We start from the raw sequence: 24,955 nt of genomic DNA on the forward strand, positions 1-24,955 counted from the left end.
TACACGTATAGTTACTTTCACAATGGACTCATTTGTATAAACAGGGTTTCCGTACATAAAAATTTCATCATTGGCAGGACACCCCGAGGTTTTTAAATGAAAGATGTTTGATTTATGTGACATGTGAACTTCAGTGCCAAAGAAAAGTTAGGGGAGCAAATTCTGGCTTCAACAGAAAATATGTTTTTCAGGCTAGATTCAACTTCGTATGTGCAAAAATTGCTGCATCTTGCATATTCAATGCAAAAATTAGACATGTTACAAGTCACAATAAACTTGCTCTCAGCACTTTTCAAATTAAGAAATTAATATGCTTTGAAGTTATATTAACTTCAATTCAACGATTTATACATTCACGATACGTTTTTATCTTGCTGTTTGATCACGTGATGTACAGTTGATGTAGAGACTGTCGGTCTGGTGAAAAATGTATAAGAGGTCAATATGCACTTAATGATATATACATATTGTTTTTGTATAGAAGGGTTGTGTTTACAGAATTTGTCACAAATTGATTTGTTTATTAAAGCTTTTTTCCTGACATATTTGTATGGCCCTACTTAACACAACTGCGTACAGCCTTTAGCACCAGAAAGAGGTCACAATTTGTGACACTTCACCTAAAGCTAATGACCTCTCTCTGAAAATAATTCTTGAATGGACCGTAAAACATCATACAAACAAACATTATTGAATATCTCTTAAATTGAGGTTTCTGTTAAATTTACACGTGACCCTTTTGGAACATATTGCTGGATACTCGAACGAGCACACCGTATCAATCCATCCGAAATCCATCTCATCCAACACACAATCTGCATTGGTGTGTTGCCCATGTATGTTGTTTGGTTGGTATCTTCCCCACTTCGCGTAGGTAATGGTTTCATTTAACATGTTCACGAAGCTGTACTCTGAGTACATGTCGTGTACCCCTATCCAGTAACTCTCGAGGATACTTAACCACTGTCTACAAAATGGAGTTGTATGCATTAAATGCCACAAAATAAATGTCATTCTAGTTCACGTTTTTTAAAATCACCAAATCAATATTTTTTTCTACTTTTCAGTATTCGTGCTATATCTCATATTAATATGAATAAGCTAGTAAGAGACTCTGTGTAAACATTTATACATCTTGAAAACAACTATTGTAACACCAAAATTACTCCTTTGTAAAAGCTGAAGATAACAAACAGTGATCAATCTCATAACTCCTCTAAGCAATACAAAATAGATATTTGGGCAAACACGAACCCCTAGACACATCAGCGGTGGGAGCAACTGCAGAGGAGGAGTAAGCATCCCCTGTTGACCGTTCACATCCGCTGTGAGCCCTATATCTTGATCAGGTAAACGGAGTTATCCGTAGTCAAAATCAATGTGTCAAGAACGGCCTAACAATCGGTATGAAACACATCTGAGAACAATTCTAGTATACCGGTTCCCAAAATATGGCGCTAAAATAAGTGCCGCCTAAGGCGGTTTAGTATATATATATATATATATATATATATATATATATATATATATATATATATATTAAGACCGAAATTGAATTCCTTGTGTAAAATAAAGTTTTAAAAATTGGTTTTTAAATACAGTTTTTTAAATTCAAAATGAAAACAGAATGCAAATAGACGTATATTTGTACAGTTTATGTTCCAAAATAGATAGAATTCATGGTTCAGGTTATCTTACGTAATTCTCCTGAATACTCTCGTCTCTAATGTTGATGTAAGGAAACTGAATTTCATCTGGGATTGAGAATGAATATTGATTCTTTCTATTTTGCGGAATATATTTTAGTCAGTTCAACATTGGAAAAACAACACTTAAAAAAAGTTGTAATTCGCATTTTAGCCCAAAGCACTTCCGAAATGGAGGCTGCCTTCAACATCTTAGCTTAATGTTTTTTAATCTATGTCATATACTCGCATGACTGCCACCCCCAAGCCCCCGCTTAATTACACTCAAACGCCGCTGAGGTTTCTGATCAATTTGATTACCCGAAACATTTGCGAGTTTCACGTCTAAGCATCCAAGGCAAAATGCAAATGGCGGCGTGTTTACAGCAACGGCAAGGGGAATAACCGCTCATGCACAGTCACATGTTATTGGGGACCGGTAAACTAGAAACCTCCCCACATCTGACAGCATTTGACCCAATGATAGGATGTATTGTCTACTGTTGTATTGGCAAACTAGATCGTTATAACGATCAGCGACCATACAATTTGCGAAATGCTGACTCTAAACGAAACTGTTAAAACCCTTGCACCATCAACTTGTTTGTCAGTTGGTTGTCTCGATGTATAAAAACTTATCATACCCAGGACAGGCTATTGCGAATCGAATCAGTTGAGAGATATGAACAACATATACAAGTGATAATGCAATTTTGCTACAAAAATATGGGAAGTTGGCGATGAAGCTGAAATCCCGTTTGTCATAAAGTTGAGTTGCTAGTTTGCAGTTAATATCTATTTTCAATAAAATATCTAAATATGAAGCAGAAATGGACAACTCTGTAGATTCTTTTATTTCTAGTTCACAGGGATAGATCGAATCGACATATGAATGAAAAGTGTCATTGTTGATAGATAAAACGTCGTCGATGTATCTAAAACTTTATAGTTATTTCGGATTTCAAACATTTGGGTTGAGCATCACTGAAGAGACATTATTTGTCGAAATGCGTATCTGGTGCATCAAAATTGGTACCGTATAAGTTTTACATTATGACCCCTGGGTCGAGGCCTCTGCTGGTGGACTGTTAGTCCCCGAGGCTCTCTACAGCCCAGTAGCTAAGTACTTCGTTACTAGCTTGAAAATACGGATGTATATCTAGTTGCTGTTATAAAATTTAGAAATTCATTTCAAAATTAAGGATTATCTCCCTCATGCATAGCTCTTATCCTTGGACGAATTTGGCTCCACTTTTTTTTGGCACGCTGCTTTTGGCTATATTTAGCTCTAAAACTTTATAGTTATTTCGGATTTCAAACATTTGGGTTGAGCATCACTGAAGAGACATTATTTGTCGAAATGCGCATCTGGTGCATCAAAATTGGTACCGTATAAGTTTTTACATTATGACCTCTGGGTCGAGGCCTCTGCTGGTGGACTGTTAGTCCCCGAGGCTCTCTACAGCCCAGTAGCTAAATACTTCGTTACAAACTTGAAAATACGGATGTATATATAATTGCTGTTATAAAATTTAGAAATTCATTTCAAAATTAAGAATTATCTCCCTCATGCATAGCTCTTATCCTTGGACGAATTTGGCTCCACTTTTTTTGGCACGCTGTTTTTGGCTATATTTAGCTCTAAAACTTCATAGTTATTTCGGATCTCAAACATTTGGGTTGAGCATCACTGAAGAGACATTATTTGTCGAAATGCGCATCTGGTGCATCAAAATTGGTACCGTATAAGTTTTGCATCTAAATGTCGAATTGAAGGCCACAGCAAGAGATTTTTTCTCTTGTAGAAGTTTATTAATAAATTCTGTCTAGATGATCGAGCGGTATAGCTACTAATTCTGTGCATTAATAGCTATTTCCATGCATTATATATATCATAGCATCTATGAATATGAATTTCTCACTTGTTCACGGCTTCCTGTACACTGTCATCAGGAACCTCTGCTAATATCCCGTCGTCTACCTGGCATAGTCTGTGGGATTCTTTGAAATCATGTTTACCATCAACTATCCAATAACATCTTTCGCTGATGTAGATACTCTCCAATTTTACACATGTGGCTGTAAAAAGAATTTAATACATTGATAATAATGTATTTTCGTGTATGTCAAACAGTTACAAGATTTTATCCTTTTTTCAATGTAATTACGTCAAAATGATGGATATTGTATTAAAAACGTGATTATGAAAGGGATTAATCAAACGAAAATAATTCTGAATACTGTATATAAGCATTGGAAGCCACTTCGGATAGTAAAGTATTTAATGGAAAAAACATCCCATTAACGACATTATTGACCGTAATTAGGTTTTTAAGTCTACAGACACTAGGTGAGACATTAGACTAGCTTTTGCTGACATTAACCAGTCAATCTTAATTTCCTTCAAATTCAATATCATCAGTCATTTCAATTGGAAGGTCATTGTCATTAAACATTGTTTCTGAACCCGTTGGTATCCAGGTTAGAATATGTCCTCAGTACCCCTTGCTTGTTGTCAGAGACGACTAAATGGGGCGGTCCATCGTATGAAATCGTTAAATCTGAGGCCCCGTGCCACAGCAGGTATGGCATGACGAAGATCCTTCTCTGTTCAAAGGCGGTAAGCGCCGAGCTAAGCTCTAAATACAGCCGTTCATCGGCAATGATGATATATCCATATGAGTGAAATAATTTCGAGCGGAACGTTAAACAATAAACAACAGACCAACCATCATTTAGCTTTCTGTTTGGAAAATAAACTAGAACTGTCCTAATGGGACTAATACCCCCCGCGGGGCATATAAGATGATGGGAAATATTTAATGCAAGCACATTGGATATTTTTACATTATCTACAGGGCAATCAATGTGAATGCAGAAGTGTATATTCTACAGTACAGCAGTACATGAAATATTAAAAATATGCTTAATATAAACAATATGTTATGCCAACTTTACTTTGTCATTGATTTTGTCAGTAAATAAATGACATTAGTATATATAGAAGATGTGCATAAAGTTTGAATGAAATATGTCCAGCGGTATTAGAAATAAACTTCGGACAAATTATGTCTACGGACAAACGGACAGACAGACGGACAAAGTGATTCCAGTATACCCCCCACTTCGTTTGCGGGGGGTATAATAAATTACTAACCCGAGTTAAAATTTACAATACATATAAAAATAAATACACTCAATGGACACTCATGTAGACAAGAGAAACTTTTGTGTATGTGATAATGAATAATTTGACGTTAGAAACACTTCGCTATTATATTGTGCTATTATTGATATGTTTCGGTCAATACGAAGCTTCAACTAACTGATAAGTACAATATTCTCCGCACTCGGTGAATAGCACATACAATTTCTTAAGAAGCTAAACCACCTTACTAACCTCCAACAGTGATCAATCTCATAATCCAACAAAGAATACACAGTCAAAAACACGGGCCCCTGGAAACACCAAAAGTGGTATCAGATGCCCAGTAGAAGCAAGAAATTTAAAATGATTCCTTCCCCAGAGTATCCAAGGAGGCACATTCAGCTAACTGTGTACAGGAACAACGCTTTCAGAGGCAAGAAAAGGCAAGAAAAAATGAAGATAACAAACAGTGATCAACCTCATTAATTTTATAAGGAAAACAAATTAAGAGTTTGGCAAACACATACCCCTGGACATACTCTTATCAGAGGTGGGATCGGGTGCCTAGGAGGAGTAAACATCCCCTGTCAACCAGTCACACATGCCGATCGGGTAAACGGAGTCATCCGTAGTCAAAATCAGTATGAAAAATACGGCCAACAACAGGTATTAAATACGTCAAACAGCACTCCACCCAATGACCGGCTATATTTTCTACCTGCTTACTTTAAGCAAGACTATTGAAACCCCTGTAACATCACCTTATTAGTCGGTCACGTGCCTCAATTTAACAAGAGCCCCTTGGGAAATAACGTCATGTGCACATTTTTTTTTTGTCTTTAGAAATCATTGAGTTACCTGTGTGGTTTTTTAATACTTTTTTTTTTACTTTCCCGCTTTTATACTTTGTACTAAATGATAGATATACATTTGCATTGGTATAACCATCGTACACAATTGAGAAGTTAGAATTCTATTTAAATGAGAGGAAGATTTATAACATCATACGAAATTACATTTTCAATTTGAACTCTAAAAGGGCGAATGAATTTTAACAGTTTCTAAAGAAGGTTCATTGTTCATTACAATCATGTAAACAGTTTCCCTGCTTGATGGCCAAGAGTAAAGAAGATTTTCTAAAATATATTACATTTGCAACATATGATCAACTAAGCTCAACCCTGGGACCTGAACTCTGTGTCATAAATCTCTCATTACTCATGATAATCATACAAACAGAGTCTCTGTCGGATGTCCAGCAGTAATGAAGATAAGATTTTCTATTGCAATTTCATAAAATAATATGTGTATGACTAATCTAGCCCCACCCTGAAACCTGAACCCCGAGGTCATGAATTTCACAATTTTGGTTGAATGTTCAATGTCCATGAGAATCATGCAAACATTTTGGTACTTGATGTCCAAAAGTAAAGTTTATTTTAAGGCATAATGCATATTTAATCTATATCCAACTGGCTCCATTCTGCAACATGAACCCAGGGGTCTTAAATTTCACACTTTTGGTGAAGGGTTCATTGCTCATTATAATCATGTTAACAGTTGACGATGTTCTAAGATATAATGCATTATATATATATATATATATATATATGACAAACTTCGCCCCACCCTGAGGCATAAACTCTGAACCCAGGGATCATGAATTTCACACGTTTGGTTAAGGGTTCATTGCGTGAAACTCATAACCCATATAAGCAAAACAAAATAGAGAGTTACGAGAATGACTGCCCATGTCCAGCAGTCCAGACATTTTTTGAAGATTACGTTATTTTTTATGGATTTTGGCCACAGACCCAATGAGGGGGGGGGGGGGTAGAGTCCATGATATTCAATAATTCGCAAATTTTGTTTCACTTCACCCATAAATATTATTTACCTGAATTGGTTCAGGTGGTTCCAGATGTGAAATTCAAAATGTTTAAAAGAGTAAGATCGATAGACGACACACGACTGTTAGAAATAGGTCACCTGAGTGAATTAAATAATGTAAAAATTGATCATACACAGATCTTGCTCTCGGGAATCAAGTCAGTTGGGTATCATAAATATCATATTCAGGTATTAATGGAAAATTGCTGCATAAATATTGGAAATTGATGATGGAGATCCTTATCCTTATATAAAACAGATGTGGAACACTCAGTCTGTGGTGTCTTTTATTTCGAGTTATAGTAGTATTGAATGGTAAGAATGTAAGATTGAATTCATGAAGTGATCCCATGTAGAAAAGGACGACATCTCCACCACCACGATTTAGAATCTTGAAGCTTGTCCAGGAATCCAAACGTCAAGAAATTTAGACACATGTAAAGGCAATTTCTCCTCCAGTTGTCCCTCATCCCTCCTTTTGAAAATGATGCTACATGCTTGATTTACATATTCACATGTTGCAGACATTCCGAGAACTCGCTAGAGACTCCTTCTATCATTATCTTTTCTGTCATCCTATATATAATAAATCAAAATCGATATTGCTGATTTTGAAACTACATTAACGAATAATCTTATCAAGAATTCATCAATTCAAGAAACACCATCCATGTTATACAGAAGAGAAAAAAATCGGGAGAGTTATTTAAATATTAATAAAGAAATTTAACGGTTTTCTGGGTTTTTAGAAAATCAATTTTGTCGACGATTTTATAGATATTTGTTATTGGATGGCGAATTTAATTCAGAATTTGATAGCTCATACAATAACTTGCCATGTAATAACCCTTTTGTTGTGTCAATTTAACGAATCATATAAATAATTAAAGTATGGATTATGTAAAGCAGTCTGCAATAGACCAGAAATCCAATGACCCGAGCTACCCGTAAAATAGCTTTAAATATGGAACTTTGACATTTATTTGTGAACCTAATGACTTTGTCCGTAGCCAAAATCAGTGTGCTAAGAACTGCCTAAACATAGGTATGAAAAATGTCAGACAGTACTTGACCCAATGATAGGTTGCATTGGCAAACTAAATCGTTATAACGACCATAGAACTTGCGAAATGCTGACATTAAACAACACTGTTAAAACTCCTGCACCATCAACTTGTTTGTCCGTAGCCTGATTTGATTTAAATACTGACCATACGAAGAACAAGCTTTTGCGCATCGCATCAGTTGAGAGATATAAACACCATATGCAGGTGGTAATGGAATATTGCTATATAAATATGGGAAGTTGACGATGGAGAAGCTGAAATCATCGCGTTTGTCATAAAGTTAAGTTGTTAGTTTGCCGTTAATATCTACTTTCAATAAAATATTTAAGTATGAAGCAGAAGTGGACCACTTTGTGGTGTGTTCTATTTCGAGTTTACTGGAATATATTGAATCGACATATGAGTGAAAACTTTTATTGTTAATAGATAAAACAAACAACGAAAAAGCACCACTTTATCACGAAAGAACCACAGCATATAACGAAAATATACCACCTTATCATAAAAGAACAACAATTTATATTAATAAGCACCACTCTATATGAAAGAACCACAGTTTATCATGAAAGGACCACAGCATATACAGTGGAACAAAAAGTGTCACTTTATCATGAAATACATCCACATAAGGCAGTTATGGCGTTCTATACGATTATCGTCATGCTGATGGCGAATATTGAAATCGCGGATATGTTGTCACGCATCCGTTTTTCATAAGCTGACTAACATGGCAATTCAAGGGGAACCTTGTATACTAGGATAGACTTGGTCAGGGTTTTTTGTTTTCATTATTTAAAAATCGGTACACGATTATTCTTACTATTAAAGGCACACACTGATGTATATCAAGTCTATGGAAAAGTCAGACTCAGTACTTTTCACAGGTAATCGAGACATTGAATATGCATTAGAATGTTTGGATATTTTCCTAAATCCGATCTTATAGCTGTAAGCAGACAAAAGTGTGAATAACGCTGTAATCTGGATGAAGCAGTTACTGATACACCTTTCTGCAGATTGAATATATGTATCAATGTCTGGTGATCCGTAATCAACTTGAATTTCCTTACAAACTGGTAATCGTGGAAACTTCTTGATTCCCTGGATAATTCCCAAGGCTTCTTTATCAATTTGTAAGTAGTTTTTCTCTGCTTGCGCAAGGGTACGAATGAATATTAATAGAATGAAACAATAACCCGCGGTTTGCGACGATGAGGGAGGGAAGGTCTTAACATATTTTCCGTTTTCCATTGATTTCTATAGTGAAATGTGATTTTAACCAAATTTTAGAGTTATCTCTTTTTGTTTTGTCAAATAAATAAACTTTCATGTAAAATCATGTAAATATCTATATTGACATGAAAAATCATTCAAAAATGATAATTTTCAAAAATGATAATTTTCAAAAATTGACCAGAAGGTAGGCGGCGAGACAATGCTATCGTTCGCAGTTCTTTGGCTGTAGTGGTATTGTTGGAAGTGACTGTCCGTGCACATCAAAAGCTACGAGGTTATAATTGAGATGTTGGACGTTAAATACGGTGATTTCTTATAATCTCCGTTAAAATTCTTCTGGATACCATTCCCAGAATAAGATGGCACTTTAACTCGAAATACTAGTACAGGTAAGTCCCCTTTGCGATGGAAGTAGTTTTAGAATTAAAAAACAGGTAGGGATACACGGCAGTGAATTTTTCTAGCATTTTTACATGCGCCATGGTGAGAGCGACTACGTTGGGTCTCTGAATGCATGAACTTGCATCAATAATATGTTTCTTGTAATCTTCTTCATTCGCAGTGGTCTTTAATCTAAATGGATTCTTACTGGGTCATAGTTTCAGAGAAAGTGCGATCCTGTTGAAAATTATCTACGTGTAAGGGACCTTCCTAATCCACAATACGATCTCCCCTTTGGAAAATTGATAGCTATGATATTCACCAATGTAAGCTCCCTTGATCGGACCCGTATCGTCGGGATCGGAGGTATAGACCCTTTGATCCCCTCACGTATATCACTACACAAGGTGCAGTGCTATACGTGAGTGAATCAAAGGATCTAATTTTAATTAGATTGTAAACTTACTAATTTCGGACACTGTTTCGTCTTCATTACTACTTTCTATGCTCCTGGTGTCATTAGGACCCACGTTCCAGTTGTATCGCAGCACCACAATCATGTCAGATGTGTTTTCATATGCGTTTGTTTAGTTTACAAGACAACCATGTGCATTTCTGAGTTGTGTGAATCCGTTCATCTGTTGTTGGCATAGTTCTGATGAGGCAAGGCCTACTTATGTATACATGTATATATTTTGACTTACATAATCCCCACACTAATTAATATTGTCGAATCCTTGACTTAAACCACTAGAAAACTAGAGAATAGTACAACTCAAGGTCAGGAATATATGCTTCTCCTGTTTAATCAGTTTATCAAGAACAACAAAATATTTAGAGAACAATCCACTCAAAGTTCCGTCCACCCTCATTAACATGGTGCCTGTTCTAATATCTGATAGCCTAATCTTTTGTCTCAGGTTAACTCGCAGTACTCCTAGGATCTCATCGCATTTCCTGCCACATCCAGGAGCACCCTCTGCAATTGATAGGGCAATACCTGAATTGGAAAAACCTTAAGAGGAAGCAAGTCACTTGCAGTGTATGTCAGGTGTGTGATATTACAAAGAATACCCACAAAGGTTCCAATCACAGAACAAGACAAATTTATTTTGTATTCCTTATAGGAGTTATGGGATTGATCACTGTTCGTTATCTTCACCTTTCATTGATTTGCGATACAGTTCGGTAGGTACAGCAACGAACAACATTTTAGAACAGTTTCATAGATTACAGAACTTTGTCATATCAAAACAATTATTCTGCCCTTTGCATAGTTAACCAACACTAACACCAACGAAACACAACTCTAAGTATGGCTCAGCTTTATTCCTCCAAAATCAGGTTCGAGTGTGTGTGTATATACATGTGCGTGAGTGAGAGTACGGTAAGAAGCTACAGATTAACAAATAGCTTGTACAAATACAATGTTACACATTTCATAGGCACCACTACATAACAATACAGAAATTACTTCAACTCTATAAAACAGGTTGATGAATTCTAAAAGTATCGCAATGTTTACACATTCTCAAAAATGAAAAATTACAAAGGTGAACGTTTACATGAATGTATAACTTACAACATTATATATATGTGTATCAATTCAAACAATTACTATGACCAATTATTAAAACAAGATTTAACTTACATTGTGACTTGGCTAGATGTACATGCGTATGTCCAAGTGACACTGTCAAAGTGGCGGTAAACTTTTGCACTGACTGAATCTCCAGTCGAAGGAGATAATAATTAAAGAATATTGAATCCGATCAAAGTAAACACCAATTTGTTTACAGCACAACAAGGATCACTAAAAATTCATTACAATGCCTATGTATTCAGTAATAAGATATAATTTATATTTAGGACTCCCTCATGCAGAATCTTTTGCAGCTACTGACATGTCTATAAAAGAGGATATTGTGACCGGTTGATAGGGGGTGCTTACTACTCCTACGCACCTGATCCCACCTCTGGTGTGTCCAGGGGTCCGTGTTTGCCCAACTATGTATTTTGTATTGCTTATAAGAATTATGAGATTGATCACTGTTCGTTATCTTCACCTTTCACTTTTCAACCAACAAATTGTTGATCTCAATCAATCATTAGGCCGTAACACTCTCCAGTTCTACTTTGATATTGTAAAGTTCAGAAGTTGGGGAAGGCGATATATCCACTATAAACTTTTGAAGGACTGCATTCATCCAAATAGTAAGTTATCTTAGACGTGACTAAGGCTGTCAGAATTAGGCAGAGTGAAGGAGTGCTGGGTTGATACAACACCTGATTTGCTATAACTAATTGTTGACCCACAGGGATTATTAACATGATAGTAATCATCCAAGCAAAAGTGAGTGAAAGTGACAAATTACTTGACAACATAATCACAACAGATACTGATGAACTCCAGTCTGATCGTAGCTTACTACAATCCTCAATAACATCCAGTACAATTATGGTCTTGGAAAACGTTGGGGGGGGGGGGGAGGGAATCCTAACTTAGATTTAAGACAAACAACAGCTACAACCCTAAGCAAACAAGATTCAACCTTAAACAAACAGGTACAAATAATGATAAATCAGGGGAAAAAATTATCAGCAACTTTAGACAGATAGTCAGATATCATTAAAACCCAAGAATGACTTTTGTCAGAATCATTAAGGAGTCGGAGAGAGCTGATGAAAAGATAAGTAAAGCTATTTTCAAAATGACGGAAGGCCTCATACAGATCCTGGACCGCTCGTTTAGCCAAGGGGACAACCCAAGACACGCACATGCATGTAACCAGGACAACAGTGCAGGGTTGCTTGACAGTCAAAGGGACAGCCCCAGACTTTACCAGCATGATCAGCATGGAAAGGGATCCCGAAATACTTCACATTGCCTTGGATATTCCACGACCTTTAGACTAAAACTATCAAAGTGTAGGTTTTATTTAAGCAAACGGTTTTTGTGGGAGAGGCACTGGATCAGCAGAGAAGGAATTGTACAGGATTGGCCCCTACCAATCAAGGATGTACAAGCCTTTCTAGGTTTAAACAATTATCATCGACGTTATTTTCTCTGAAGAAGAGACTAGTGTCTCCACCTATTTGGTCTATCCATTGCTATTTTGATTTGCTATCCTGGTGGACTGTTAGTCCCCGAGGGTCTCTACAGCCCAGTAGCTAAGTAATTCGTTACTAGCTTGAAAATACGGATGTATATTTAATTGCTGTTATAAAATTTAGAAATTCATTTCAAAATTAAGGATTATCTCCCTCATGTATAGCTCTTATCCTTACACGAATTTGACTCCATCCTGTTTTGGCACTCTTGTTTGGCTATATAAAGCTCTAAAACTTCATTGTTATTTCGGATTTCCAACATTTCGGTTGAGCATCACTGAAGAGACATTATTTGTCGAAATGCGTATCTGGTGCATCAAAATTGGTACCGTATAAGTTTTACATTCAAACACTGCGCCAAAATGAACAAGAGATGGTCCAGATTTAAATCTGATATTGATGATGTTGTACCCCTGGGAGTCACGAGATATTGCAACATAGATTTTGTCGGTAACCCAAACCTCATTCAGATCCCTATGACCCTGACTCTGATATTTGCTCTGAAGGACACAGTTTCAATAGTCATGTGACAGGGACAAGGATTGGTATAACAAATACGTAGATCGGGGAAATTACACAAATGGAAGATTTGGAGGAAGATTAATGTGAACTCATATCTTTGAACATCTATACTATTGATGAACTAGGACAGAAATGAAAAGATGACCCAGATCTACGTACACTTTTAAATGAATCGTTAATGAATATCCAAAAGATCGAGTCTGCCGAGTCTCCAGACTTGAGACATTTTGGACTGAAAATGGAAAATCTACTGGTGAATGATAACTGTCTTCATTACCAATGGAAATTCTCGAGAGAAACACGAAAATCATTTATAGGCACCTGATCCCACCACTGATGTGCCCAGGGGTCCATGTTTGCCTAACTATCTATTTTGTATTGCTTATGTGATTTATGAGATTGATCACTGTTCGTTATCTTCATCTTTCACTGAGACCTAATCTAAGTGAGGGAATCAGTATATACTTGTATTGGTTGATCAATTCTACCAGCTTCCTGACCTGATGTTTTAGTGAAAGAATTCATTGCCCATTTTGGAGTGCCTTTGGAAATTCTCACTGGCCAGGGGCAGAAATTTGATTGTTACTTAATAAAACGATAAACATAATTGATGGGCTGGGCAAAGACGAGAACAACCCATATCACCCTTCCTCAAATGGACTTCTAGAGAGATTTAACAGGATTCTCTTTCAGATGATGCGATGTTTTGTAAGCCAGAATCAATAGGACTGGGATGAAAACATTTCTTTGTTTGCTGGAGCATACAGGAGTATCACACCAGCACAAATTACTGTTGGAGCGTGAGGTTTATCTTCCAGAAGAGGCATTGTTTAGATTACATTCCGCGGAACAGAACAAAACATACTATATAGAAAACATGTGGTCATCTATTAAAAAATGCAAAGAGATTGTACGGGAAAACCTTAAAAAGTGCATCTAGTGGACAAAAGCGTCAAATGATTTGCTCATATATGAGAGGTCCTACACCCCCGTTGTCCTAATGTATATTATGGATGATGATGATGAGAGAGATCGTACGGAAGAACATTAAAAGTGCAGCAAGTCAACAAATGCGTCAACATGATTCACGCCCCCGGTGACTAGTATATATCATGGATGATGCTAAAAGAGTGGGAAGGAGTCCTGAACTACAGTCACTATGGAAAGGACCCGCAGTAGTTGCCAGGGGACGTGATCCTATGTTTGAAGTGATCAAAAGAAAGGATCTACGATACTCCATCACAGCCTTGCTTTCTCGAGACATTGCCAAGTTCGGTCTCAAAAGCTCAACAACAATATTGTGCACATTTTGATGGAGAGGACAGGCGTTCTAATTTTTGGGATGATTGTAAGAACAAGGATCTGGAGATTCCTAGTGAAACTGATGAAGAGAGGACGTCAAATGATAACAAGGAAATGTAGTAGGAACAAAAGTAGTCTGCACTGGAAAAGAGACTAAATTTGGATTTTAAGGATTCCTCTGAGGAAGACCGAATGAGAAGAAACCCTTGAAGAGGTCTAGATATGGAAGAAGGGTCCAATCCCCATTCAGATACACAATCTAGAACTACTTGACTATTTGAACTTTAAACGTTTGATTTACATTTTGTGTTAACTTCAATGCATAACATGTTTTTTTAGAAAAAAGGGAGTAGCGTAATGCATGTGAGTTGTCTGGCTGGAAAATCGGGCTCGGCATGCAGAAAATTATGTCGTTCTACGAGATAAAGTTACGAAGTTCGGACGCTGTCTCGTCTTCTTGATTACTTTGGAACCTTGTGTTGACATTAGCACCCACGTAACAGTTAAACATCACAATATTGCATTTTTTTGAGACAGTGATGCAAGAATAAAACAATATATGGCCTCAGCCGTATAGAGGTTTTTTTCTGTGCTGTAAAGCGAATTTTTTTTTATAAGGGGTGGAGCTGTAGCTCTCTAAAATGTCCTAATATTTTCCCAGAGATCTACAAATCTGCAGCTAGATATGTTGCTGCTAGTTGTCTTGTACAATCAATGCGATAAATTCTCTAAGACTCTTTGGAACACCCTTTAGAATATCTTACAACCATGGTATACATGTATTTACACATTAAGATTAATTACATGCTTTGCTTGTCGAACGTTTAAGATTTTTTTCTTTCTTTAAATTGTTAATCTTCTTCCAGGCCTACAACTCTACACCCCGTGTTTGAAATCACTGTACAAACGACGAACATCACATGCGATAACAGGAGCAATGACTAGTACAATGACAGTGATTCCTAAGATACTCCCAATGGCGGCAGCGGATGTGCGTGAGTCTGTAGCGGAAATCCTCCGTCGTAACGAGCTGGATAGCAAGGTTTTGTTCACACTCAGGACCTTTTTCAGCACTTCTACCTTCCTTTTCAGCTGAGTTTCACTCTGGATGATGACGAGATTTTTCATTCTTCTACAAGGGCATAGACAACCTATGGTGAAAATTTGAAATTAGATATGCAGGGGGTGATGTACGGATCAAACGTAGCGGTTTTCCCAATATGATCTTTAGAATGATAGGTGAAGATAACGAACAGTGATCAATCTCATAACTTCTATAAGCAATACAAAATAGAGAGTTGGGCAAACACGGACCTCTGAGCACATCAGAGGTGGGATCAGGTGCCTAGAAGGAGTAAGCATCCCCTGTAAACCGGTCACATACGCTATGAGCCCTACACATGTATCTTGATCAAGTAAACGGGGTTATCCGTAGTCAAAATCAGTATGCAAAGAACGGCCTAACAATCGGCATGAAACACGTCAGACAGCATTTGACCCAATGGTAGGATGTATTGGCAAACTAGATCGTTATAACGATCATATAAGAATGGAGGTCCCGTGTCATAAGAGGCGTTTGAACGATAAAGGTCCCTCACTGCTACGATTCTAAGCGTCATGCATGGTTAAAAATTTGTGAGTGGTAACGTCTCTAAATGAAAGAATGGGTCATAAAACAATAAATAAAGAACCAAAAGTTTCCAATTCCAGAAGTCAACCAAAGGGTAAAGTTTGTATTTTACAGGAATAAGTTCTGTCTCTTTACACTAAACATATCTTTACTGCAATACCACAACGTAATTTAAACAGAATTTGGAAGATTTGTTGATCAGAAATGGTCTGCAAAGTATTAATTAAATTTTAGGCAAACCTACTCGGTTACATAACATCGTTTTATACAATCCATGAATTTCTATTAAGCAGAATTTATTCCAAAACTTCTAAGTGAGAAGGAAAAATTTCTCCTTGTGGTCTTCAATTCGACATTTAAATATATCGACGATGTAATACGTAAAACTTATACGGTACCAATTTTGATGCACCAGATGCGCATTTCAACAAATAATGTATCTTCAGTGATGCTCAAGCCGAAATTTTGGAAATTTGAAATAACAATAAACTTGTAAGATCTAAAAGGAAAACTGGAGTGCCAAAAACTGGAGCCAAATTCGTCCAAGGATAGAACTATGCAAGAGGGAGATAATCCTTAATTTTGAAAAGAATTCGAATTTCTAAATTTTATCCCAGCAATTAGATATACATCCGCATTTTCAAGCTAGTAACGAAATACTAAGCTACTGGGCTGTAGAGACCCTCGGGGACTAACAGTCCACCAGCAGAGGCCTCGACCCAAGAGCTGTAATATAAAATTTATACGGTACCAATTTTGATGCACCAGATGCGCATTTCGACAAATAATGTCTCTTTAGTGATGCTCAAGCCGACATTTTGGAAATTCGAAATCTATTAACAATGATAATTTTCATTCATATGTCAATTCAATATATACCAGTGAACTCGATATAAAAGACATCACTTCTGCTTCATACTTAGATTGATTGTTTTTATCGTTTTCCTGTTTTCCACCACACTCAACATTTTTTTCATTTATTTGGTGGCGCCATGTTTTTATTGGTGGAAGAGAAAACCCAGGTACAATGTACCTGGGTAGAGACCACCGACCTTCCGAAAGTAAACTGGGAAACTTTCTCACTTACCGGCGCGAGCGGGATTCGAACCCGCGCCGACAAGAGGTGAGAGACCATGTGATTTTGAGAGCGATGATCTAACCACTCGGCCACGGAGGCCCCATGCTTAAATACTTTATTTAAAGTAAATATAAACGGCAAACTAACAACTCAATTTTATGACAAACGAGATGATTTCAACTTCTCCATTATCAACTTCCCATATTTATGTAGCAATATTCCATTATCACCTGCATATGGTGTTTACATCTCTCAACTGATTCGATACGCAAGAGCTTGTTCTGTGTATGGTCAGTTTTTAAATCGAAGCAGACTACTGACAAATAAGTTGATGGTGCAGGGATTCCAACAGTCTCGTTTAGAATCAGCAATTTGCAAATTCTATGGTCATTATAAAGATCTAGTTTACCAATACAACCTACCATTGGGTCAAATGTTGTCTGGCGTGTTTCATGCCGATTGTTAAGCCGTTCTTGCGCAGCCCAGTTAAGGCTATCGGAAAAAAAATCACAGTGCTGTGATAAATGTACCTCTGTGCACTTCACACCATATGACGTCACAATGAAAAAGTACGTCACAGCGTACATGTTCTGATAGTTGTATCACGGGGAAAGTGTCATAATATTTTGCCGTTATTTACTACTGTTATCAAGTGATAAGCTGTATACGTGAAAATATATCTTGTCAAATGAATACATATGTGATATATATTATTCCTTTATGATATCAAATCATTCTCCATTTTTAATTTATATTATGCACGAGGGTGATATTCATATTATATTGTGACCTTTAAACCGCCCCTAATCTGAATAACTGATGCGTTTAAAAATTCCCTCATGTACATAGATAATCTCATACTACAGAAACAGTGGCAAAGTTCAGGTTCATCTGCTTTGAAAAAAAAAAACAATATGAATTTTTCTGCTATATAATCTCGATACATTTATGCGTTTGAAAAGTGCGGTGAGCAATTTCTGTCTTGTATATTAACGGTATGATATATATAAGAATGTGGACAACCCCGGTAATTCGCTGATGATTGTTGATATGTTGTTAAATTACAGCATGGTTATTTTGAATATGCATTTGATCGCAATGCTTTTCATGTTAAGGATTTTTTTTTCTGAGTATATCAATACACATTCAGCTGATTACTTGCATGAACCTGAACTTTTGTTCACAAGTAGGACCTCTTGCTGTTTTTCAAAAATAAAGTGTTACGTGATATTTAACTGACGTCATGGGAATTACCATGAGGGAAATTTACGGTAGGTCAGTCACAGTCAACATATGGGTAGTATAGTTTCGGTGTTTAACTGTAACAAGTGTAATGATACCTGTGAATTTGAAGTGCAATTTCACGCCATGTTACATATTACATCGTCGATGTGCATTTGACTATGGAAGCCCTTAACCTATTTGCGTGGCACACTGATTTTGACTCCGTTTATCTGATCAAGATATAGGGCTCACGGCGGGTGTGACCGGCCGACAGCGGATGCTTACTCCTCCTAGGCAACTGACCCCATCTCTGGTATATCCAGGGTCTGTGTTTGCCCAACTCTTTATATTGTATTGCTTATAGGCGTTTTGAGATTGATCACTCTTTGTTATCTTTGCCTTTCATGATATACCATAAATCATTACTACACTATATTGAATATTAGAGAATTCACGAACGGCAGTTACTCACCTCGTCTATTGGATGTAGTTAGTTCCTGAGGTCCTGTGGGTTTAACTGTCTGGACGCCGGCTCTTGCAGTGGGTAGTGTTGTTTGGAGACTGGATTTTGTAGTAGGTGTTGTCTGGAAACTGGGTTTGGTAGTGGGCAATGTTGTCTGGAGACTGGGTTTGGTAGTGGCCAATGTTGTCTGGAGACTGGATTTGGTAGTAGATAATGTTGTCTGGACACTGGACTTCGTAGTAGATTAATAAAATTCTTCATTAGTAGGAGTGTGGGATTGGGACATTCCACCGAGCAGACAGGATTTGCAGTCTAGGACGATACTTTGTCAAGTGCTAGACAGTAAATTTTGTTCCAGATGTGGAATGAATAAATAATAAAGGAAATGTGAAAAACGTTAATAATGATTGATTAGTTTTTTTTAATGTTCCCAAAAATCTACGTCAAATCTAAATATAAACAAACAATACAAACTATTTTGATTTACCGTGTAATGTAAATCATAGCAAATATATAATGTCATAATCAATCAGTGTGAGATCAATAGAATCTTTCAATAGTACGAGCAAGTGATTGGGAACTTCCACCAAGGGAACAACATTCGCAGTCTTGAATGAGATTTTGCCGAGTGAATCTTGTCCCAAAAGAGGAATTTCCCAATCCTACAGGAAAATATAATAAAGGATAAGTTTTTCTCCCATTTTAACCACAATTTAGACTAGTGCAAAAACTCAAGAAAAGAAAGTCAGAAAGAGCATCTCCAAAAATGATTTACATTTTAAATGTAAACTAAAAACTCCAAGGTTGTTTCACAAAAAGCTATACCAAATCGAACACAAAATATTTTACTTCACCGTGCAACGTAAATCATAGAAATGACATGACGGCATAACCGATTACGTGGCAGCAGTAGAGTGAAAAATATCACATCAATGGCTATCTCACATGCGTAATTGTTGTCTTACATAAGGTTAGAAAGAGAATTCTCACATTATCACCAGTGTGAGATCAACTTTACCCATGAGAGACAGCCATGTGAGATTTTTCTGTCTCACACTGCTGCGACGTCATTTGATTGTGACGTCATATATTTTCTATGATTTACGTTACACGGTGAAGATTTACGTAACACGGTGAAGTAAAAATATTTTACATTGTTATCTTTAAATCTTAATGTATATAACTTTCTGATGGACAACCTTGTGTTTTTTAGTTTACACTTATAATGTAAACCATTTTCGGGTACGATCTTTCTGTCTATCTAATTAGTTTTTGCATCGAAGTTCAAATGAGGATTTGATAATTTAGAATTTTCTCAAAGCTCCTGAATTTGCCCACTAAACTAAATAAAATGTGAGAAAAATAATCCTTCATTATTTACTCGTGTGGGATAGGGAAAATCCACCTCGGGAACAAGATCCGCTGTCTAGGATTCGGCAGAGCCTCGTCGTAGACTGCGAATCTTGTCCCTCGGTGGAATTTCCTATCCCACACTCGTACTAATGAAGGATTCCATTAATCTTACATAGTTGTCTTACACTGAAAAACGTGGTATTATGCTGGCAAAAGAAAATGATATCTGGACACTGGGCCTTGTAGTAGATAACATTGTCGCGAAAGTAGGCGTGGTTGTAGGTGTTGTCTGGACAGTGGGTGTGGTAATAGGTAACTGTGATGTCTGGTCATTGGACCTTATAGTCGGAGACGTCGTCTGTGTTTTATCAGACAGCACTATTCAAATAACATTTATTGGGCAATTTTGGTGTTTAGAATATCTAAATTGCTGGATATTTCTCAAATAAAGATACTTTAAAATTTCGTCGCTTTAATTTTAGCAGCATTTCATTTAATTCACTTGATAAAAAGAAAAATGTTGTTGCTTTTAAGGTGGGTCCTTAGTCCTGGATTTTTGGGGTTTAGGTAGCATTTTTTTGTCTGGAATCAATAAATTAACATTCAGAGTAATGAAAAAAGGCAAAACAGTTAAGGATTTTCATTTTAATTTTCATTACATACACCACTAAAGTCATGTACCCCGATGTAGATTTTTATGAAATTCATTGGAAACAGTTATTTCTTGTTATTCTAACATAAAAGCAACAAAATATTTTTTGAATTGCATTTATTTATCGGGAAGCATGTCAATAACTAAAACACATGTCATTTTCAATATGTTCATCAAGTTTTAGAATAATATGTGCAAAATTATTGAATTAACGTTATTCTCCAAAATGTTAAAAAAAAAACCAAATGTGGACGCGTTTTCCTTATTGCATTGTTTACATATCATTTTTTCTGTTTATATTAGTAGAGTTACATCTGTTATAGTTATTTATGGGAAAAAACCAATACCTTTCCTTAATCATTTCAAATCTATAGCTTCCAGATTATGTATACCCCCCATAAAAAAAACTTAAGTCTGGCACCATACAGCTGAGCTTTTTAAAATCATTCGGGATTAAAATTTTATGTAATATCATGAAAAGACACAGATTATGATTCCTTATCACCTTGGTAAAATGTTTGTCAAAAATAAAGGAAAGCAATCGCATTATGGACTTGATAAATAATTTAATGAAAACAGAGTTATTGTCCTTGGATTCAATATTTTGAAACATAGCATTGACTATTCAAATATAACTAAGATTTTTGAAATATTTTATGGCTAACAAGATTTTTTACAATAACCATTGAAAAAGATTCCAATAAAATTTATGTCCCTGTCATTAAATCATTGATTTTGCAAAATCCTATGACGTCACAGGAGTGTGGAACTACGTTAAGAATTTTTCTTAACTGCCAAAGAGTGAACATTTCATGCATGTCAAAATTACCCAATATGCGATAATCTTCCTTTAAGAAACAAACAGTGATAGACTTACTGTTAAAGTTGTCGTTTTTGTTGTTGCTTGCACAGGTGCTATCAATAAAAAAAAAGTTGACAAAGAGGCAAGATGTAAAACAAAATGTAGCCCAATATGTATATCTAATCAATGACTCTTTTGGATCTATTTTGAAATATCGATGGGAAAAAGCACATAAAAACATGTACAAAATCCGCAAAGTGAGACATTCCTTTGCACCATACTCATGTAGTAACAGTACGCATGCACTTCAATGTTCACTCTCAATGTCGCAGTAGCCTAGTGGTTACATATCTTCCCGTCGTTACCAGGAGATAACGGTTCGAATATCAATCACGGCGCCATATAAATCCTAAGACTTTTACCACAAGGAGTGACCAGCATTAGAAATGACAAGGTTCTTGGGGACATGACCTTAAAATAAAAAGTTCCTTTCATAGAAGGTGTTGGCACCATAAAGAAATATCGCTCCTACGCGGTTGAGTTAAGGCTTTCCCCATAAAAATTTTAATACCAGTGCTGTACATAAATATACTTTACCGCACTGGCTTATTGCATGACGTCACAATGAAAAATACGTCATGACGAAGGTCATGACGTACATATCTACAGTCCTTTTGTGGTTGGAAATGTCAAAATATTGTTTCGTTATTTACCACCGCTGTCAAACGGTAAACTGCAATTGCGTAAAAGTTTCTGTCAAAAGGGTTATATTAATTCTCTCTAATATTGAAAAAGTTTCATTTATTCTTTATATAGCATACATGCTAAAGTAATATCCATATTATATTGTGATCTTGATATCGCCCCTAATCTACACGTATAGTTACTATCACAATGGACTCATTTGTATAAACAGGGTTTCCGTACATAAAAATTTCATCATTGGCAGGACACCCCGAGGTTTTTAAGTGAAAGATGTTTGATTTATGTGACATGTGAACTTCAGTGCCAAAGGAAAGTTAGGGAACAAGTTCTGGCTTCAACAGAAAATATGTTTTTCAGGCTAGATTCAACTTCGTATGTGCAAAAATTGCTGCAACTTGCATATTCAATGCAAAAATTAGACATGTTACAAGTCACAATAAACTTGCTCTCAGCACTTTTCAAATTAAGAAATTAATATGCTTTGAAGTTATATTAACTTCAACTTGCATTGATATCTGGATATCGTGCCAATTCAACGATTTATACATTCACGATACCTTTTTATCTTGCTGTTTGATCACGTGATGTACAGTTGATGTAGAGACTGTCGGTCTGGTGAAAAATGTATAAGAGGTCAATATTCACTTAATGATATATAAATATTGTTTTTGTATAGAAGGGTTGTGTTTACAGAATTTGTCACAAATTGATTTGTTTATTAAAGCTTTTTTCCTGACATATTTGTATGGCCCTACTTAACACAACTGCGTACAGCCTTTAGCACCAGAAAGAGGTCACAATTTGTGACACTTCACCTAAAGCTAATGACCTCTCTCTGAAAATAATTCTTGAATGGACCGTAAAACATCATACAAACAAACATTATTGAATATCTCTTAAATTGAGGTTTCTGTTAAACTTACACGTGACCCTTTTGGAACATATTGCTGGATACTCGAACGAGCACACCGTATTAATCCATCCGAAATCCATCTCATCCAACACACAATCTGCATTGGTGTGTTGCCCATGTATGTTGTTTGGTTGGTATCTTCCCCACTTCGCGTAGGTAATGGTTTCATTTAACATGTTCACGAAGCTGTACTCTGAGTACATGTCGTGTACCCCTATCCAGTAACTCTCGAGGATACTTAACCACTGTCTACAAAATGGAGTTGTATGCATTAAATGCCACAAAATAAATGTCATTCTAGTTCACGTTTTTTTAAATCACCAAATCAATATTTTTTTCTACTTTTCAGTAATCGTGCTATATCTCATATTAATATGAATAAGCTAGTAAGAGACTCTGTGTAAACATTTATACATCTTGAAAACAACTATTGTAACACCAAAATTACTCCTTTGTAAAAGCTGAAGATAACAAACAGTGATCAATCTCATAACTCCTCTAAGCAATACAAAATAGATAGTTGGGCAAACACGAACCCCTAGACACATCAGCGGTGGGAGCAACTGCAGAGGAGGAGTAAGCATCCCCTGTTGACCGTTCACATCCGCTATGAGCCCTATATCTTGATCAGGTAAACGGAGTTATCCGTAGTCAAAATCAATGTGTCAAGAACGGCCTAACAATCGGTATGAAACACATCTGAGAACAATTCTAGTATACCGGTTCCCAAAATATGGCGCTAAAATAAGTGCCGCCTAAGGCGGTTTAGTATATATATATATATATATATATATATATATATATATATATATATATATATTAAGACCAAAATTGAATTCCTTGTGTAAAATAAAGTTTTAAAAATTGGTTTTTAAATACAGTTTTTTAAATTCAAAATGAAAACAGAATGCAAATAGACGTATATTTGTACAGTTTGTGTTCCAAAATAGATAGAATTCATGGTTCAGGTTATCTTACGTAATTCTCCTGAATACTCTCGTCTCTAATGTTGATGTAAGGAAACTGAATTTCATCTGGGATTGAGAATGAATATTGATTCTTTCTATTTTGCGGAATATATTTTAGTCAGTTCAACATTGGAAAAACAACACTTAAAAAAAGTTGTAATTCACATTTTAGCCCAAAGCACTTCCGAAATGGAGGCTGCCTTCAACATCTTAGCTTAATGTTTTTTAATCTATGTCATATACTTGCATGACTGCCACCCCCAAGCCCCCGCTTAATTACACTCAAACGCCGCTGAGGTTTCTGATCAATTTGATTACCCGAAACATTTGCGAGTTTCACGTCTAAGCATCCAAGGCAAAATGCAAATGGCGGCGTGTTTACAGTCAGCCTAGCAACGGCAAGGGGAATAACCGCTCATGCACAGTCACATGTTATTGGGGACCGGTAAACTAGAAACCTCCCCACATCTGACAGCATTTGACCCAATGATAGGATGTATTGTCTACTGTTGTATTGGCAAACTAGATCGTTATAACGATCAGCGACCATACAATTTGCGAAATGCTGACTCTAAACGAAACTGTTAAAACCCTTGCACCATCAACTTGTTTGTCAGTTGGTTGTCTCGATTTATAAAAACTTATCATACCCAGGACAGGCTATTGCGAATCGAATCAGTTGAGAGATATGAACAACATATACAAGTGATAATGCAATTTTGCTACAAAAATATGGGAAGTTGGCGATGAAGCTGAAATCCCGTTTGTCATAAAGTTGAGTTGCTAGTTTGCAGTTAATATCTATTTTCAATAAAATATCTAAAT

General features: G+C 36.3%; 1 protein-coding gene across 1 annotated transcript; it reads right to left on the minus strand.

Moving 5' to 3' along the window:
• Positions 1-687: 687 nt before the first annotated feature.
• Positions 688-9,967, minus strand: LOC130048634 (tetranectin-like protein). Its single transcript, XM_056145632.1, has 3 exons — positions 9,874-9,967; positions 3,608-3,764; positions 688-967 (listed from the first exon to the last, which is right to left on the minus strand). Exons 1-3 carry the CDS (start codon positions 9,965-9,967, stop codon positions 688-690), a joined length of 531 nt encoding a protein of 176 aa, XP_056001607.1.
• Positions 9,968-24,955: the final 14,988 nt, after the last annotated feature.

The sequence above is a fragment of the Ostrea edulis genome, chromosome 7 (genome assembly GCF_947568905.1).
Source record: "Ostrea edulis chromosome 7, xbOstEdul1.1, whole genome shotgun sequence".
Taxonomy (NCBI): domain Eukaryota; kingdom Metazoa; phylum Mollusca; class Bivalvia; order Ostreida; family Ostreidae; genus Ostrea; species Ostrea edulis.